The sequence below is a fragment of the Meriones unguiculatus genome, chromosome 14 (genome assembly GCF_030254825.1).
Source record: "Meriones unguiculatus strain TT.TT164.6M chromosome 14, Bangor_MerUng_6.1, whole genome shotgun sequence".
Classification (NCBI taxonomy): Eukaryota; Metazoa; Chordata; class Mammalia; order Rodentia; family Muridae; genus Meriones; species Meriones unguiculatus.
The window spans coordinates 37,354,952-37,374,118 of record NC_083361.1 but is presented as its reverse complement, the minus strand read 5'-3'; the positions used below and the strand labels follow the sequence as shown (position 1 = coordinate 37,374,118).

Genomic DNA, 19,167 nt, shown 5'->3' with positions numbered 1-19,167 from the left:
CTCCAGACACTGGAGACACAGGTTTTGTTTAGGTGTTCTGTACTTGTCACTGGTGTGACATATTCTATAGTGTGCATGCTCTGTGGATCTTAGATGGAGCACACAAGAGGCTGCCTTTCTAGCACATGGATTTGGTGATACAATGCTCAGCTGGAAATCAATAGCATTTTTGAATGTCCCTCCTGAATTGATAATTTATCTTTCATTGTGGATCATCTAAGAAAATGCAATGACATAGTGTCTAATGCTGTTCACATAAACAGATTTGTGAGATAGTTCTGAGACCAAATTATCTCAAAATGGCTCTGCCTGGGGTCTCAATGTCCACAAATATGAATGATGTCATGGAACAAAAGAGTGAATTATTGTTGTAGTTATTTATTATCTCATGTTTATCTCATGAACTATGGATTTCAGATGATGAGCCCTAGGGAAGAGAGAATCAAATAATCCTCCAGGAGTGAGGAAGGACCTTGGGGAAAAAAGGAACCACGAATGTGCAAGTAGCCTTTCGCTTGCACAGAAAAATAAAAGCAGGTAGGAAGATGAGAGTGCCCACATGATATGCTGATTTGCACGACACTTTTCAGGCCACATTTCCCAGGCTTACAGTAGGACAAAGATGTTCACTTTGATTTTATTCTACTTGCTTCTGCATATTCCACTTCTCGTGGCCAGTTTCATTCCTTCCAGCTGCTTTTGGAGAGTGAAGCAGAATGAAGGAAAGGATGGAGATTTAATGACAGTTTGTTTTTTCTTCCTCAAGATAGAACATTCGCCTGTGGAAAAAGAGTATTTCAGGAACATTCTGAATATGCTGTAAGTGTTTTTGTTTTTTCCATTTAAATACCATCGTGAGGATATCACAGGGGGTCTGAAGATAAAGGATAAAGCAATGATCTGAGTCCTCTGTTTTGTTCTCCCACTGTGCACACCAAGAAACAACCTGAAAATTCTTTACAGACTTAATGCTGTTTTATCACTTTAAATTACTCCATAGAGTGTTTTGTTTTTCCATTAGTTAGCCTCAGAATTACAGACCCAGAAGTTGAGTGAACACAGGGCTGTCTACCATGATCCACAGCAAACAGCTCTCCTGTTGACAGTTACCAAGCAGAGTAGCCAGTGTTGTCTTATAAAAAGATGCCCCACATTATTTCAATCAGTATCAACAAGAAAAAGTACAATTAAATAACCATAGAGGTGTGGGGACATTTTTCTGTCCCTGTATAGTTTTTAATACCTGTGCTGGGCCTGTAATGTTTGGGCCACGCCTAAGTACAGACAGCTTTCATATAGATGTTCAGTTACTCCCCTGAAAGGCTCTGCATGTGGTCATTCATGTCTTCTGAACCTTCTTCAAGAATGGAAGTAGGATATCTGTTCAATGTGAACTTCAAACATATTCTTATACCTCCATCTTAACTTGTATACATACACAGCCACTGGCCTTTAAGTACTACAAAGCTCAGTTCTCCACTCTCTCTTTAGAGTAAAGAAGAAATGTTTGGACTGTAAATTTGTTTGAAAAGTGAGGCTGTCACTAATAGTGGTGACTACTTACTTCCCTTGTCACTTGCCTAAGTGACATTTGTGACATGTATAGTTAACAGTACTTGACAAAAGGAATAGAATTTCCTAGAAGCTCATCTCTGCCATTATTGGAGACTCATGTGTCTTCTCTCTGTGTCAAAGTTGTTTATTCTCTGACACTTATATCACTTATATTACCTCTTATGTTTCTCTTTCAGGAATTTTACAAACCAAAATTGCTTATTTTATCAATTTGGTTGCTGCACACATTTTTTACTTTGTGGATTTCTGGTAGTTATTTTCCAACACAGTATGTTGGACCACTAGGACACTCTGGCAGCTCAAAAAACTGATGTATCTTAAGCATAGATAATGTTTGAGTCACACAATGTGTAGTCTCAATTTCCTGTTGTGTGTTACTGAAATTTTCAAAGACAATGTTACTGAGTGAAAATAAAACATATTGTAAAATGTCCTAATTTTGTAGACAAAGACACCCCCACATACAATGTCTAAGTAGAAAATAAATTTTATTTAACTTTGCATGAACTATTCAGAAGGAAGGAACATGACTGATGTTTATTGGTCAGATGATATGAAAGGACTAGGAAGCGACAGGATTGGTTATAATTTTCATAGAGAGAAAGAAAATATTTTGTTATAATTCAATTGAATTTTCCCAATTTTGTTAAAAACATATCATAAAGATTTCTCAACTGTTTTACTCTTTATATCCTTTTATTTTAAAGACATAGAAGATTGGCACATACAAACCTCGCTGCAATTTCGAGAAGTTCCTATTTCTCTGTAAGGTGATAATGATATTTTTATATGAAAACATATTGCTCAGATGTATCAAGCATGAATCCTATCCCCTAGTAGAAATGCAATAGGTACAGGACACTGAGAAGCTTGTGCATGCCCTTTACCTGTTCATGCATAACTGGAGAAGGAATATCTGTGAGCATTTGAAGCCAGACTAGACTAGAGAAAAACACATTCAGAAAGCACAGGACCAATTACATTCATAATGGATTAATGAGCATTGCTTATGTCCACACAAAAAGATGCATACAGAAATATATATTTTTAAAATCAAGGTATTTGATTATTCATTTTTCCTCCTAACCATAAACCCTCCTTCCTCTCCTCTTAATCCCACCCTCCCTCCTCTTTATTCATCCACCATCCTCCATTCCTCAGAGAAAGGGAGACCCCTAACACACCACAGCTTGTCAAGGCACATCACGACTGAGCCTCTTCTTCAGTGGCCTACAAAAGCAGCCACACCAGGAGAACGTGATCAAAAGCAGGAAAGAGAGTCCATGTCAGAGACTGCCACTTGTTTCCTTACTATGGAACCCACAAGAAGCATGACCTTCACATGGGCTACAACTCTGCACAGCATAGGTCCTAGCTATATATGGTCCTTCTCTGGTGCTTCTGTTTCCTCAAGCATGTCTGGGCCCTGGTTATTTGGCTTGGTTGGTCTTCTTGTGGAGCTCCTGTCACATTCAGATCCCTCTATCCCTCCCACGACTTTTCCACAAGACTCCCAGACTTCCTACAATTTAACCAATGTTTGGTTAGCATCTGTTTTGATCCACTGATGGATGGATCCTTACAGGGAACAGCTATGCTAGGCTCAGGGTGGACCAATCATTGCTCTCACATTTACTAAATCCCTGCACCCTCTTTATCCCTGCACTTCTTGTAGGGTGGATAATTTTGGGATCAAAGGTTTGGTGAGTGGGTTATTGTTCCCCTCCCTCCACTAGGAGTCCTTATTGGCTAGAAGGTGTTCACTTCAGTTTCTGTGTCCCCTTGCAAGAATCTCAGGTAGAGTCAAGTCCATGTTTTCCCCAAATCCTACCCTGTCTTACTTCTCCAGCCTGGTTGAGAGAGATGACTCAACCCATGGTTTCTTTTCTCTCGCCAAGTCCTCTCTCTTCCCACCCCAACTTTCCCAATAACTGATCTCTACAATCTACACTCCCTCTCCTACCTTTCTTCCTCTCCAGCATCTTCTGAAGTCTACTCTATTTTCCCTTCTAAGTGAGATTTAAGAATCCTCACTTGGGTCCTACATGTTACTTATTTTGTTTGGATCTGTGAAGTGAAGTATGTTTATCCTGTACTCTATGGCTAAAATCTGCTAATGAGTGAATACATACCACGTGTGTCTTTCTGTGTATAGGTTACCTCACTCAGAATTATCTACTTACACTCATTTGCCTGTACATTTCATCATTTCCTTATGATTAGAAGGTGAATCATGTTTCATTGTGTAAATGTAACACAGTTTATCGATTCTTTGGTTCAGGATCATCTAGGTTGTTTCCGGATTCTGGCTATTACGAATAAGGCTACTATGAACATAACTGTGCACAGGTCCTTGTCCTATAGAAGGGCATCTTTTGGGTATAAGACCAGGAATAGTATAGCTGGGTCTTCATGTAGAGCTTTTCCCAGTTTTCTCAGAAAGTGACAGATGATTTCCAAAGTCAGACATACATCTTTTTAAAAATACCTCTCTGCTGTGTGATTTACTTGAAAATAAATCATTGAAAAGATTTTCTGCCTCCCACGATAAATTACAAAAAATCGATATGAGGATAGATAAGATGGAATATGTTAAATATATTTTCCACAATTATAATTAATTGTTAGTACAGCAACAAATGTTGCCCCAGAAAATTTTCTTTGCCTTCATCAGTCATTCTTGCACTATCCCAACAAGTGCAGTTAATTTTAAAATAAAAGCTCACACACCATGTCTATTTTTCTTCATGCTAAATAATTGTGAAATGAGTGCTGTTTGATTAAAGCCTATGTGTTTACCTTCTGAGCAATCACTCAATAAACACAGATGGAAAACACTGTCAAAGATGTTTGTAAATGGAAGATGAAGTCTCATGAAATTTTTTAGCTTTTGCAAGCTTCCAGATCCTTACATCATCCCAAACTCACTACACAGGATATTTGATCCAAACTTTGGGCATGGGGTCCAATATCATCAAGTATGGAATAGTCATTATATTGATTGCAAATTATCATATAGAGATTTCTGAACATAATGATTATTGTACCCTTTTACAGAATACCAGCTGAAAATCAACAGTTTGCTCTAGCCTTGGCTTTTTCAATGGATGAAATCAACAGAAACCCTGATCTTTTGCCAAATAAGTCCTTAGTATTTCAATTACCAAATTGCCAAAGCTTGTCACAAGTATACAGTCTCATTCCACTTTCTGAACAAAATCATAATTTTATTTCTAATTATGACTGTGGCCTAGATATGAAGTGTAATATATTCCTTATAGGACCAAATTGGGCAGCATCTCTGTTATTTCAGACACTCATGTGCCACTTCGCATCTCAGCAGGTGAGATTTTGTTGGGTGGAAATTAATGAAATTGTCTGCATTGGTGGTTTTAATGAGGTATTAAAAAGATGGAAAGAAAAGACTGGCTTTAATGGCCATATGTCAGTCTATGTAGTTCAAAGGTATTATTCAAAGAATTGATGGGGTTCCTATATTTCCTTGTGTGAACTGGGGATAAAGGGAGTAGTAAAAGCTAAGGAGGATTTCTAGAACTCTTTACAAGTTCTTAGAAGTGCATGCGTTCTTATGCTGCTTTTCATGTCCTAGGTTCTTCAGCTTACTTATGGACCTTACAAACTTATCCTGAGTGATCATGAACAATTTCCCTATCTGTATCAGATGGCCCATGAAGATACATCTCTTGTTCTGGCCATGGTCTCCTTCTTACTTTACTTCAACTGGAACTGGGTTGGGCTGGCTATCTCAGACAATGATCAAAGTATCCAATTCCTCTCATATTTGAGAACAGAGATGGAAAAAAGTACAGTCTGCTTGGCCTTTGTGAACATGATCCCAGGCAACACACAGCTATACATGTCAAGAGCTGAAGTGTACTACAACCAAATCATGACATCATCTGCAAATGTGGTTATCATTTATGGTGACACAGACGGTCCGCTAGCTGTGAGTTTCAGAATGTGGGAATCTCGAGGTATACAGAGAATATGGGTCACCACCTCAGAGTGGGATGTCACTACAAGTAAGAGAGACTTCACACTTGACTCATTCCATGGGAATCTTGCTTTTGCACACCACCATGGGAAGATTTCTGGTTTTAAAAATTTTGTCCAGATATTGAACCCTCTCAAATACTCAGACAAGAACCTGGCAAGGCTGGAGTGGATGCACTTCAACTGTGAAGACTCAGCAGCTAACTGTAAGACACTGAGGAACTGCTCATCCAATGCCTCATTGGAATGGCTAATGGAACAGACATTTGACATGGCCTTTAGTGATAGCAGTTATGACATATACAATGCTGTGTATGCTGTGGCCAATGCCATTCATCAAACGCTTCTTCAACAGGTAGAAGATCAGATGATTGGCAATGGGAAAGGACATGAATTTAGCTGCTTGAAGGTAGTGTTCCTTTCTTTGAATGATACCTGGTCTCATCAATGCCATAGATTTTAAGGATCTCTCAGAGTGGATTGGGAAATGTTTTCCTCAAAACACTAGATTTCTAAGCATGTTTTCTGCTGACAAAGTTAAGTCTAGAGATTTGACAGTTCTCTAATACAAATGCAATGGAATCAGATACACTATTTTTCAATGAAAATCAGTGATTCTGCCACAGAGCACCTGAATATAATCACACCTGTACTAATATTAGAGACATAATATGTCCTTGCTCATTATTCTTCTTCATGATGATAAGATAGGTGTTTGCTCACTAATTTCAAATTTTGTGTTAATAAGTTAAAAAGATGTTTTTCTCTGCTTATTCTGTCCCAATTGTAGTCTCTGAAGACCTTCCTCAGAGGCTGAGAGTAATCTCACATAGAAGAGTGCTATGGTTCAGTTCAGTGCACAAATGTATGTTCATTTGTTTGAATGTGTGTTTCTCACTGTTTTGTTGTTCTTTTGTGTGTGTGTGTGTGTCTATGTGTATACATCTTTTCTTTGTCTGTGTTTTTATGTCCTGCTGACACTGTGTCTGTGGTAGAGAGCCAAAATTTATCAGTGTGTCAATGTATGTCTATATATGTTGATGGTGGTGGTGTGTGTCTGTTTGTCTATCTATCTTTGGATATTGTCAGTATTTATTTGTCAAGTCTATTTGTCTATCTATCTTTGGATATTGTGAGTATTTATTTATCATTGTGTCAATGTCTCCCTGGTAGGTCTGTGTATCTCTCTATGTTTCCCAGTGTGTATTTGTCTGTACATATCTCTGTATGTGTTCTCTGGGTTTCTGTATTCAGATGTCTGTTTGGGTGCATGTGTCTGTGCCTATATTATTTGTGAATCTCTATATGGCTGTGACTCTCACTGTGTGCAGATATTTATCTCTTTGTGTGTGTTGCACATGTATGTTTGCTGTCTACATGAATGTCTATGATTGTGTTTGTTAGTTTCCTTTCAGAGAACTAAAATTCTGCAAACATTAGAATGAATTAATTTATCATTTTGCTTTCATTGAGATTTTTCCCCAGGATAACTTCAATAAAACAGCCTTTCAAATGGAAACAGAATACATTTTCTCACACTAAGGAAGAACATATAGACTACAGAATGGTGCCTGTCTTTTAGAGGTACTTCTTCCTGAGAAAGACCCACTGCACTAGTCCTGTTGGAGACAAAATGAATATGAACTGAAAAGAAAAACTGCAGAAAGAATATGACATCTTCCACATTAGGAATTCCCAACATGGCTGTGGACTTATGGTGAAGATAGTAAGTTTAGCCCATATTTTCCTATGGTCAACAGCTCCAGTGTTCTCATGACTTGATAGAGGGGGCCACAGGAAGTAGACAGGTGGGCCTTAAATAACTGTACTGAATTCTATCACATAGCAGTAAATGGTGTGTGTTTAGGCTCCAATTATGCTTTCTGCTAACTTAATAAAATGAGATAAATTGTTACATAAGTAACCTACTTCTACCTTACTATATTTATGTTACTTATTATTATTTGGATTTGACATTTTTATTTCATTGTGGATTTTACATGCGCAATGCATACAGTATGTTTAATTGTCTCAGAACCTATTTTATTTTTTAGTAAGAACATAAAACTATTTTGAGCACTCATTGATATTATTTCCTGAAAAGCCAATGGGCATTGTAGTCTTCATGTGGGTTCCTAGAGAGTGTGTTTTGGGAGCTATTTCTAACATGGACTAGGATCTCTGCATTTGGATCACTTCCTCCAGGAGCACTGCCTTGCTTGGCCTCATGGGTGAGAATATGCTCAGTAAGATTGTGATTTGATGTGCTGGGTAGGGTTGATATGGGGGAAGGAGGGCTCCCATTTTCTGGGAGGAAGTGAGAATGTACAGTGGAAGAGGAGGGAGGAGGGACAAGCATCTTTGGGATGTAAACAAAATAAGCTGAAATGAAATTGAAAAATATCTCACCAAGAGAAAACTAAAAGATGAAGACAGGTAACAAAGCTTGACGAACATGCATAAGTATTAGAAAATTCAAAGTATGACTAAGATAAAACAATACAGAAGATTTTTAAAAACATAGGAGATGAAGAGGTTATGATTAAAACATCAAATATACAAACCATGGGCACAAGAGGAGAAGGACACCCTCAAGTTATCAACACTAAATACAGCAAAAAGTAGTTGAAGATTTTCAGTGAAATGTGTCACCCTCAAGATAAAATAGTCATTTAAATACCAAACAATCAACATCAGGAAAAAAAAAAAAAACCATTGACAAATTTAACTTAAAAAAAATTTTGTAACAAATATATAAAATTGTAGTCTGCAGAACAGAAGACTGTGTTATATAGAAAGGCCCAATCTGTATAACAGCAGATTCCACTAAGGACATCCTTAAAAGAGGAGAGTAACAGTGATATATTTCAGACTTTGAGAGACATCACTGCCAACAACAGTAATCATACCCAACAATGTTATAGGTCATAATAGAAGGATACAGAATAAAGTTCAATAATGAGCAGAAGGACAGGAGTTCAAAACCACTGAAAGAGCACTATGTACAACTCTAGAGGATCCTCCTCACAAGATGAACAAAAGATATCACAGAAACATACAGATAGCACTAAAGTACAGAGAAAAACAACTATTAGAAAAGAGGAACCCTCCTCCATTGCTGATTCGTATAAAGTTGTACAACCACTTTGGAAATCAATCTGAAGCTTCCTCAGAAAATTAAGAATAGTGCTACCTCAAGATCCAGCTATACCATGCCTAATTATGCATGTACCCAAAAGAGGGCCCACCATTCCATAAGGACAGTTGCTCAGCCATATTCATGAGAGCAAGAAGCTGGAAACAAATTAGATGTCACTCAGGTGAAGAATGGATACAGAAATTATGGTATATTTACATAATGGAATACTACTCAGCAATTAAAAACAAGGAAATCATGAAATTGGCAGGCAAATTAATGGAACTGGAGAGATCGTCCTGAGTGAGGTAACCCAGAGCCAGAAAGACACATATGATATATACTCACTTATGAGTGGATTAGCCATATAATGTAGGATAATCATGCTAAAATCTATGGCCCTAAAGAAGCTAAACAACAAGAAGGACCCTAAGGAAGAATCTTAACAAGAACTAACAGGATAGACATCAGAAGCAGGAAAAGACAAGGAACAGAACAGGAGCCTTCCACAGAGGACTTCTGAAACACTCTACCCACCTGGGTGTCAAGGGAGATACTGAGACTAATAGACAAACTTTTGGTAGAATGCCAGAGGAATTCTAAAGGGACAACAACAGAGACAAAATACCTGGGCTCAGAGGGACCTGCAAAGACTGATACTCCAACTAAGAACCATGTATAGAGAAGACCTAGACCCTCTGTTCAAAAGAAGCCCATTGGCTACTCAGCTTCCAGGTGGGTTCCCTTGTAAAAGGAAAGGGCTGTCTCTGACATGAACTCAGTGGCTGGCTATTTGATCACTCCCCCCCTGGGGAGTGTAGCCTTGCCAGGCCATCAAGAAAGATGATGCAGCCAGCCCTGATGAAACCTGATAAGCCAGGGTCAGATAGAAGAGAAGGAGGTCCTTCCCTATGAGGGGACTAGAGAAAGAGCATAGGTGGAGAAGAGGGAGGGTTGATGGGACTGGGAGGAGACAAGGGAGAAGGATGCAGCAGATACAAAGTGAATAAATTGCAATAAATAAATTTATAAATAAAATTAAATTTTAAAAAGAAAAGTATCATATATTGCAATACCAACAAATAGACAATATTTACCAAATAATTTTCAATAATAATTTAATGCTAATGATCACATTCTCTAATAAAAATCTACATACAACAAGAATGGTTTAATAAAACAAAAGAAAACAAGCATTCCTTTGTTACATCCATGGGGAAAAATGTTATTTGTAAACCTGCACAGAATCTTTTAATAAAAATGGAGGAGGAGAATCAGTGTAATAAAGTTGATTCAAAAAAAAAAAAAGAGAGAGAGAATGAAAGAACAACCACTTTGACGGACATGGATGGAATAGTTGTTGGCTAAACACCTATCAAGAGAACTCAACAACACAACAGAATGGTCAGTCTCTGCAGCCAAGTCGACTTATTCCAGGGTTGCAAACATGGCTCAGCAAAAGCAGATCAGTTTAGTGAGATACTTCACATTAATACGCTCTAGGATGGAATGACATCACTATCCAAAAACATGCATAAAGGGCTTTTGAAGAAGTCATCATATATTAAGAGTTTAAAAGCAAAACCATCAAAACCTGACAGAGTAAAAAGAACATTAATTGACAGAATAAGGTGTTCTATGGCAACCAGAATGACAGCATTGTACTAGTAGAAGGGATAGTGATTTTTTTTTTACTTATTGTTGTACCCAGCCACTTTGCTGGAGGTGTTGTTCAGCTGTAGAGGTTCTCTCTAGGGATTTTTGTGGTCTCTTATGTATACTGTCATATCATCTGTGAATACTTCAACCTCTTCCTTTACAATGTGTATCTCCTTGATCTCCTTTAGGTGTCTTCTTGCATAAATAAAACTTCAAGTACTATGTTGAATAGATTTGGAGAGAGGAGACAGCTGTGTCTTGTGCCTGATTTAGTGGAATTTCATTAAAGCTCTCTCCATTTAATTTGATAATGGCTGTTGGCTTGCTGTATATTGCCTTTATTCTGGTTAGGTATGAACAGGATGGAATGACAGAAGATCATCCTGAAGGAGGTAACCCACACCCAGACAGACAGACATGATATATACTCCTTGTTAGTGGAATTTATCAGGACAGGATATACATACTACAATGCACAGACCTAAAGGAGACTAGTAACAAGGAGGACCAAGGGAGGATGCTTAAACCTCACTCAGAAGGTGAAATAGAGTAGACAACAGAAGGGGCCAAAGAAAGGAAAGAAAGCAGGAGAGAAAGCACAGAAAGAAATAAGGTGAAGATCAGATCTGAAGAGAGCACAAAGGGGGAGGTGGCTGGAGGAAGAAGAGAATGCATGAGGTGGGGTCTCCCTGTGACAAGCTGGAGAACTAAGATAGGCTAGAGTTCTGAGATGATGTAGCGGTTACCAACTGAGACTCCTAGTAACAGGGGTCATGGAGACTGAAGGGAAGTGTGCCTGTATCCCAGATCTTTCCAAGACTTTAAACATGAAGGCATGTTGGATTTGTCAAAGGCTTGTTCAGCATCTAATGAGAGAATCATGTTTTATTTCTAATATTTTCTATAAATGGCGGATTTCATTGATGGATTTTTGTATATTAAACCATCTCTGTATCCCTGCAACGAGGCCTACTTGATCATGGTAGATGATACTTTTGATGGGTTCTTTGATTCAGGAAATAAGGGCATTTTTTGTTTGTTTGTTTGTTTGTTTTTGTTTATTTTTGGTTGTCTCTCTTTCTCTCTATCTCTCTGTGCCTGTGTGTGTGTGTGTGTGTGTGTGTGTGTGTGTGTGTTTAGACATTGTTTCTCAATATTGCCTTGGCTGTCCTGGACTTGCTTATCAGACCAGGCTGGCTTCAAACTCAGTGCCTTTTGTCTGCCTCTGTCTCCCTGAGTGCTAGGATTACAGGCCTGTGCCACCATGTCCAGCTTGGTTTCTGAGTAATTTATTGGGTATTTTTGCATCAATGTTCATAAGAGAAATTAGTCAAAACACTCTTTCTCTTTCGAGTCTTTGTAAGGTTTAAATATTAGGTGACCGTGTCCTCACTGAATGAGTTTTGACAGTGTTCCTTCTGTTTCTGGTGTGTGGAATATCTTGAGGGGTATTGCCATTAGCTCTTCTTTGAATGTCTGATGGAATTCTGATTGAAAACCATCTATCCCTGGGCTTATTTTGGTTGGGAGACTTTAAATGGATGCTTCTATTTCCTTAGGTGTTATGGGGTTACTTAAATGTTTTTTACCTGATTTTGAGTTAATTTTGGTAAGTACACTATCTAGAAATCATCCATTTCATTTAGATTATGTGGAGTACAGGATTTTGTAATAAGACCTAATGAGTCTATGGATTTCCTCGGTGTCTGTCCCTCTTTTCTTTTGTGATTTTGTTAATTTGGATACTGTCTTTCTGCCTTTTAGTTAGTGTGGCTAAATGTTTGTCAAGCTTTTTGATTTTATCAAAGAACTAGATCTTGGTTTCATTGATTCTTTGAATAGTTTTATTTGTTTCTAATTGATTGATTTCAGCACTGAGTTTGATTGTTTCCAGCTGTCTACTCCTCTTTGGTGTATCTGCTTCTTTGTTTTTTTTTAGGGCTTTTAGGTGAGCCATTAAGTTGCTTGAATGAGATGTCTCAAATTCCTCTTGAAGTAACTTAAAGCTATGAACTTTCCTCTTAGCACTGCTTTCATTGTGTCTCATAATTTTGGGTATGTTGTGCCTTCATTTTCATTGAATTCTAGGAAGAATTTAATTTCTTTCTTAATTTCTTCCCTTACCCAGTTGCCCTTTAGTAGCCAGTTGTTCAGTTTCCATGTGTGTATAGGCTTTTTGCTATTTCTCTGGTTGAGGTCCAGCTTTAGTTCATGGTGGTCTAATAGGATAAAGGGGATTATTTCAATTTCCTTGTAACTGTTGAGGCTCCCTTTGTGACCAACAACATGGACTATTTTGGAGAAGGTTCCATGAGGTGCTGAGAAGAAAGTAAATTCTTTTGTGTTTGGGTGTAAGGTTCTGTAGATGTTTGTTAGGTCCATTTGATTCATGACCTCTATTAGAGTTATTGTTTCTTTGTTTAATTTCTGTTTTGTAGACCTGTTCTTTGTTGACAGGAGAGTGTTGAAGCCTCCCACTATTAATGTGTGGGGATCTATGTGTGGTTTCAATTTTATTAATGTTTATTTTACGAATGTGGGTGCCTTGTATTTGGGAGATAGATATTCGGGATTGTGATATCTTCCTGGTGGAATTTTCCCATGATGAGTATGAAGTGTCCTTCCCCATCTCTTTTGATTAATTTTGGTTGAAAGTCTATTTTATCAGATATTAGAATGACTACTCCTGCTTGCTTTTTGGGTCCATTTGTTTGGAAAACTGTCTTCCAGACCTTTACCCTCAGGTTATGTCTATCTTTGTGACTTAGGTGTGTTTCTTGTATGCAGCAGATTGTTGGGTCTTCTTTACACATCCATTCTGTTAGTCTGTGTCTTTTTATTGGAGAATTGAGTCCATTGATATTGAGAGAGATTAATGACCAGTGGCTGTTCGATCCTTTGATTTTGATGTTGGCAATGGTAGTATGTTTGTGTGCTTGGCTACTTTTTGTTTTGCTATACGGGGGTTAATTATTCCCTGTATTTTCTTGAAAGTCGTTAGTTTTCTTGGGTTGTACTTTTCCTTCTAGTATCTTCTATAATGCTGTATTTGTGTGTAAGTACTATTAAAAATTGTTTTTGTTGTTCAATATCTCATTTTCTCCATTTATGAGGACTGAGAGTTTTACTGGGAATAGTAGCCTGGACTGATATCTGTGGACTATTAGTGTCTGCATATCTGTGCAGGCCCATCTGGCTTTCATAGTCTCTGCTGAGAAGTCAGGTGTGATTCTGATGTGTTTGTCATTATATGTTACTTGGCCTTTTCCCCTTGCAGCTTTTAGTGCTTTCTTCTTTGTTTTGTATACTTACTGTTTTTATTGTTATTTGGTGGGAGGATTTTCTTTTCTGGTCTAATTTATTAGGTATTCTGTAGGCCTCTTGTATGCTTATTGGCCTCTCCTTTAAGTTGGGGAGATTTTCTTCTATCATTTTGTTGAAAATATTTTCTGGGCCTGGGAGGAGTGAATCTTCTTGTTCCTCTATTCCTATTATTCTTAGGTTTTGTCTTTTCATGTTGTCTTGGATTTCTTGGATGGTTTTTGTCAGGAATTTTTTTAGATTTATTATTTTCTTTGATAGATACATCCATTTCTTTCATTGCATCTTCCACACCTGGATCCTTTCTTCCATCTCTTATAGTCTGTTGGGTATGCTTACCTCTGTAGTTCCTGTTTTCTTTCCTTGGTTCTCCCTCTCCATGATTTCCTCCGTTTGTATTTACTTTAATTTTTTCCAATTCGATCTTCTGATCTTGAACTGTTTTGTTGATTTCCTTCAACTGTCTGGCTGTATTTTCCTGTTTTTCCTTTAATTCCTGTGTCTGTTTGTTTGAACATTTCTGTTTCTTTTATTTCTTTCAATGATTTAATCATTTCCTTTCTGAAAGCCACAAACTGTTTGGCTGCATCTTCCTGTATTTTTTTACTGATGGCCATAATCTGTTCTACTATATCTTCCTCTAATTCTTTATACATTTTATTTGCTTCATCCGTTATCCTCTTCATAAGCATTGATGTAAGGTCATCTTCTTGAATTTCACTTATGTTAGAGTGTGCAGAGCGACTTGCCCATGGATGACTGGGTTCCTGGGATGCCATATTGATTTGCCTTTTGTTGGTTGTGCTTTTACATTGGCCTATACCCATCTGGCTGTCTCAGGTGTTGTCTGTTAATTTCTGGTGCCTACTGGGTCCTGGGGTGGGGAGAATCCCCTTTGCAGGGTTCTGAAGGAGATCTCCTCAGCTTTTTGGGTATGGTCAACTGAATGGTGGTGCTTCTCAGGAATTGTCACAGTTCACCTCAGGCATGTGGACCTGTGTGGTAACTGTGGTGTTCCAGAAGGCTCTCCTCTCATCAAGAGAAGTCCTGGAGATGGCTGCCCTGCTGCTGGGTTTCCTTCTCTGAATTTAGTGAGCTGCAGCTGCTGCTCTTAAGGTGCATTTGTTGGGTGCAGCTCTTTTGAAGAACCAGGGAGTCCCGTAGTTTCATCAATTTAGCTAGGGATAACTGGTCGCAACTTGGAGCAGTACCTGAGGGCTGCTCTAATGGCTCTCAGGCTTTTATAGGTCTGGGGTTGCAGCTGTGTGTCCCTGTGCCTTATTGGTAATCATTGGCAGGTGAGCAAGGCACTTATGCCTGCAGTAAAAGGCTAGATCCTACAGCCTGCGTGAACTCAGAAAGTCTTCTGGATCTACATGTCCTGAGCATTAGACCTGATGATCCCCCCCACTGTTGGGTTTCTTCCTGACAGGGACACCCAGACTGTGCTTTGGGGACCACAGTTCTGTCTGGGATGGTGCGTAGAACATGCAGGCACACGCACGTATGGCTCAACCTTGCTGTCAATTCTGTGCCTGAGCATTTGCCAACACTCGGTAACTTTTCGTGAGAACAATTTCAGGGTGGCGGTGTCAGCTGAATGCTCTGAGGTCAGACCTGCTCTTCCTCTCAGTATGGGTTTCCACCTGACAGAGAAAGTCAGTCTCTGATCCCCTTGGGCCCACAGTTCTATCTGGGGCAGTGAGTCATGTGCACAGGCAGAACTCTGTGCTGGCACCTGTGTTCCCAGCTCTGGGCTGGTTGCTGGGAACCCACTGGATCCAGGTCTTTTCCAGGGATTGTTTGGGTGACCTAACATCAGTCCTGATCATTTCCTGCACTGTGGGGTTTTCTCTTGACAGGAAATCACTGTCTCTTGTGTTGTGGGGCCCGCAGTTCAGTCTGGGACAGTGATCAGAGCACCCCAACTTGTGGCTCTGGGCTGTCAATCAAGCACCTGGTGGAAAAGTGACCTCTTCTGAGGTTAGCTCATTGAGTTGAAACTGTCTGAATCCCACCAGTTGGGGCATCCTCTCACCTGGGAAACACAATCACTGGTGTTTTAGGACCGAGAGTTCTGTCTGCTGGTCACTGTGCAGATACTACTGTGCTGCTGGTCAGAAAAAGTGTCCTCCTGGCACCACCATCTTGGATCCAAACTACAATTATTTTGTAACAAGTAAAATTGGAGTCTGCAGGACAGAAGACCTTGTCATAGAAAGGCCCAATTTGTATAATAGCAGATTCCACTATGGACATCCTTAAAAGAGGAGAGTAACAGTGTTATATTTCAAACTTTTAGAGACATCACTGCCAACCACAGTAATGATACCCAGCAATGTTATTGGTCATAATAGAAGGATACAGAATAAAGGTCAATAATGAGCAGAAGGACAGGAATTCATAACCACTGAAAGAGCACTATGAAGGATGCTAGAGGATCCTCTTCACAAGATGAACAAAAGATATCATATGAACATACAGATAGCACTAAAGTCCAGAGAAAAACTATTAGAAAAGTATCAAATACTGCAATAACAACAAATACATAATATTTACCAAAAAATAATTTAATAAAAATATGTGGGGTTTGAGGTGTGATTTAAGCTTTAGTAATGTTTCTTTCTCAAATGTGGGTACCATTGCATTTGGGTCATATATGTTCAAAACTGAGACATCATCCTGGTGGATTTTTTTCTTGAAATCATGGAGTGCCATTCTCCATCTCTTTTGAATAATTATGGTTGAAATTCTATTTTATTAGGTAGTAGAATGGGTACTCCTGCTTGCTTCTTGGGTCCTTTTGCTTAGAATACTTTTTCTAACTCTTTTCTTTGAGATAAAGTCTTTCTTTTTTTCTGAGATCTGTTTCTTCTTTGCAGAAGAGTGATGGATCCTGTTTTCCCATTTTGTTAGCCTGTGTCTTTTCATTGGGCAATTGAGTTTTTTGGTGTTAATTCATGTTATTTTGATGTTGGTGGTGTGTGTGTGTGTGTGTGTGTGTGTGTGTTATTTCTCTGTTTGTGTGCTTCCATTCCGTTTTTTTTTTTCTAGTGTGGAGCTGTTTATTTCCTGTGTTTCCATCAATGTAGTAAACCTCCTTGGATTGGAGTTTTCCTTCTAGTACTTTTTGTATGGCTGGACTTCTGTCTAGATGTTTCAATTTACTTCTGTTTTGAAATATCTTGTTTTCTTTTTAATTTTTATTTTGTTTTTACTAATTACAGTTTATTCACTTTGTATCCCAGCTATAGCCCTCTCCCCCAATCCCTTCCAATCCCAACCTTCCTCACTCTCCTTCTCCAATGCACCTACCCTAGTCCAATGATAGGGGAGGTCCTCCTCTCCTTCCCTCTGACCCTAGTCTATTATTTTCTCATCAGGACTGGCTTCATTGTCTTCCTCTGTAGACTGGTAAGGCTGCTCCCCCCTCAGGTGGAGGTGATCAAAGTGCCAGCCCATGAGTTCATGTCAGACATGGGCCCTGTTCCTATTACTGGGGAACCCTCTTGAACACTGGGCTACCATTAGCTACATCTGTGCAGGGGTATAGTAAAGGCAATATACAGCAAGCCTATAGCCAACATCAAACTAAATGTAGAGAAACTTAAATCAATCACACTGAAATCAAGACAAGGCTGCCACTCTCTCCATACCTTTTAACATAGTACTTGAAATCCTTGCTAGACCAATAAGACAATTAAAGGATATCAAGCATATTCAGTTCGGAAAAGGAAGAGGTCAAAGTATGACTATTTGCAGATGATATGATAGTATACATGAGTGACCCAAAAATTCTACCAGGGAACTCCTACAGCTCAAAAGCACCTTCAGCAAGGTGACTGAATACAAAGCAACTCAAAAAACAAACAAAAAACAAAACAAAACAAAAAAAAAACAAAACAGTAGCCTTCCTGTATACAAAAGACAAGATGGCTGAGAAGAAATTAGGGAAACAACACCCTTCACAATAGCCACAAAGGACATAGAGTACCTTGGTGTGACTCTAACCAAGCAAGTCAAAGACTTGTATGAAAAACTGAAGAAAAAAATAGAAAATCGCCCATGCTCATGGCTAGGCAGGATTAACATAGTAAAAATTGCCATCTTACCAAAAGCAATCTACAGATTCAATGTAGTTCCCATCAAATTACCAACACAAATCTTTACAGACCTGGAAAGAAAAATTCTCAACTTCATATGGAATAACCAGAAACCCAGAATCACTAAAACAATCCTCTACAATAAAAGATCTTCAGGAGGTATCTCCATCCCTGATCTCAAGCTGTACTATACAAATATCTGTTTTCTTTATCTGTGGTGGTTGAGAGTTTTTCTGGGTATAGTAATTTTCAGGTGTGATTCTGATAGTTCTGTTTTTCCATCTTACTTGACCTTTTTCCCTTGCTGCTTTTAATATTCTTTCTTTGTTTAGTAGATTAAATATTTTCATCATTATGTGGTAGAACCATTTGATCTGATCGAATCTAAGTGCTGTTGTCTAAGCTTCTTGTTTATTTATAGCCATTTCTTCATTCTTTGGACAAAAAGTTGCTATGATTTTGTTGAAAATATTTTTTGTTCCATAGACCTGGAATTGGTCATCTTCTTCTATTCCTGTTATTCTTAGGTTAGGACTTTTTTTTTTTTTTTGGATTTCATTGATTCTTCATATTCTTTCATTTACATAAATACTAGAAAAACGCACATGTTCCTTCAGATGCTCACTCCCTCTGAAGGTAGAGGTACCATTTTTATTTTTTATTAATTAGGCTTTATTCATTTTGTATCTCCCCATATACCCCTCCCAACTCCACTCCTAATCCTACTTTGCCTCCCCCTTCTTCATGCATGCCCCTCCCCAAGACCACTGATAGGGGAGGTCCCATCTCCTTCCTTCTGATCTTAGTCTATCAGATGTCATGAAGAGTGGCTGCATTGTCATCTTCTGTGGCCTGGTAAGGCTGTTCCCCCTCAGGGGGAGGTGAACAAAGAGCAGGCCAATCAGTTTTCGTCAGAGGGAGTCCCTCTTCCCATTACTATTGAAACCACTTGGACACTGAACCGACATGACCTATATTTGTGCAGGGGTTCTAGGTTATCTCCATGCATGGAACTTGGTTGGAGTATGAGTCTCCAGAAAGACCCCTGTGTTCAAATTTTCTGGTTCTGTTGCTCTGCTTGTGGAGTTCCTCTGCTCTCCAGATCTTACTATTTCCCTCTTCTTTCATGAGATTCAAAGCACTCTGCCCAACAGTTGTCCATAAGTCTCAGCATCTGCTTTGATAGTCTGCAGGGCAGAGCCTTTCAGAGGCCATCTGTGGAAGGTTCCTAGGTTGTTTCCTCTTTTCTTATTCTTCTGGTGTCCATCCTCTTTTCCTTTCAGGATGGGGATTGAGCATTTTAGTCAGGGCCCTCCCTCTTGATTAGTTTCTTTAGAGGTACAGATTTTACTAGGTTTA

At 38.8% G+C, this 19,167-nt stretch overlaps 1 protein-coding gene across 1 annotated transcript; it reads left to right on the top strand.

Moving 5' to 3' along the window:
- The first annotated feature begins 622 nt into the window (after nt 1–622).
- On the top strand, nt 623–7,412 carry LOC110540657 (vomeronasal type-2 receptor 116-like). The gene is given in 5 exon segments (XM_021627415.2): nt 623–819; nt 4,633–4,918; nt 5,186–5,998; nt 7,172–7,323; nt 7,325–7,412. Coding segments are annotated over 5 exon segments (1,536 nt in total).
- Nucleotides 7,413–19,167: the final 11,755 nt, after the last annotated feature.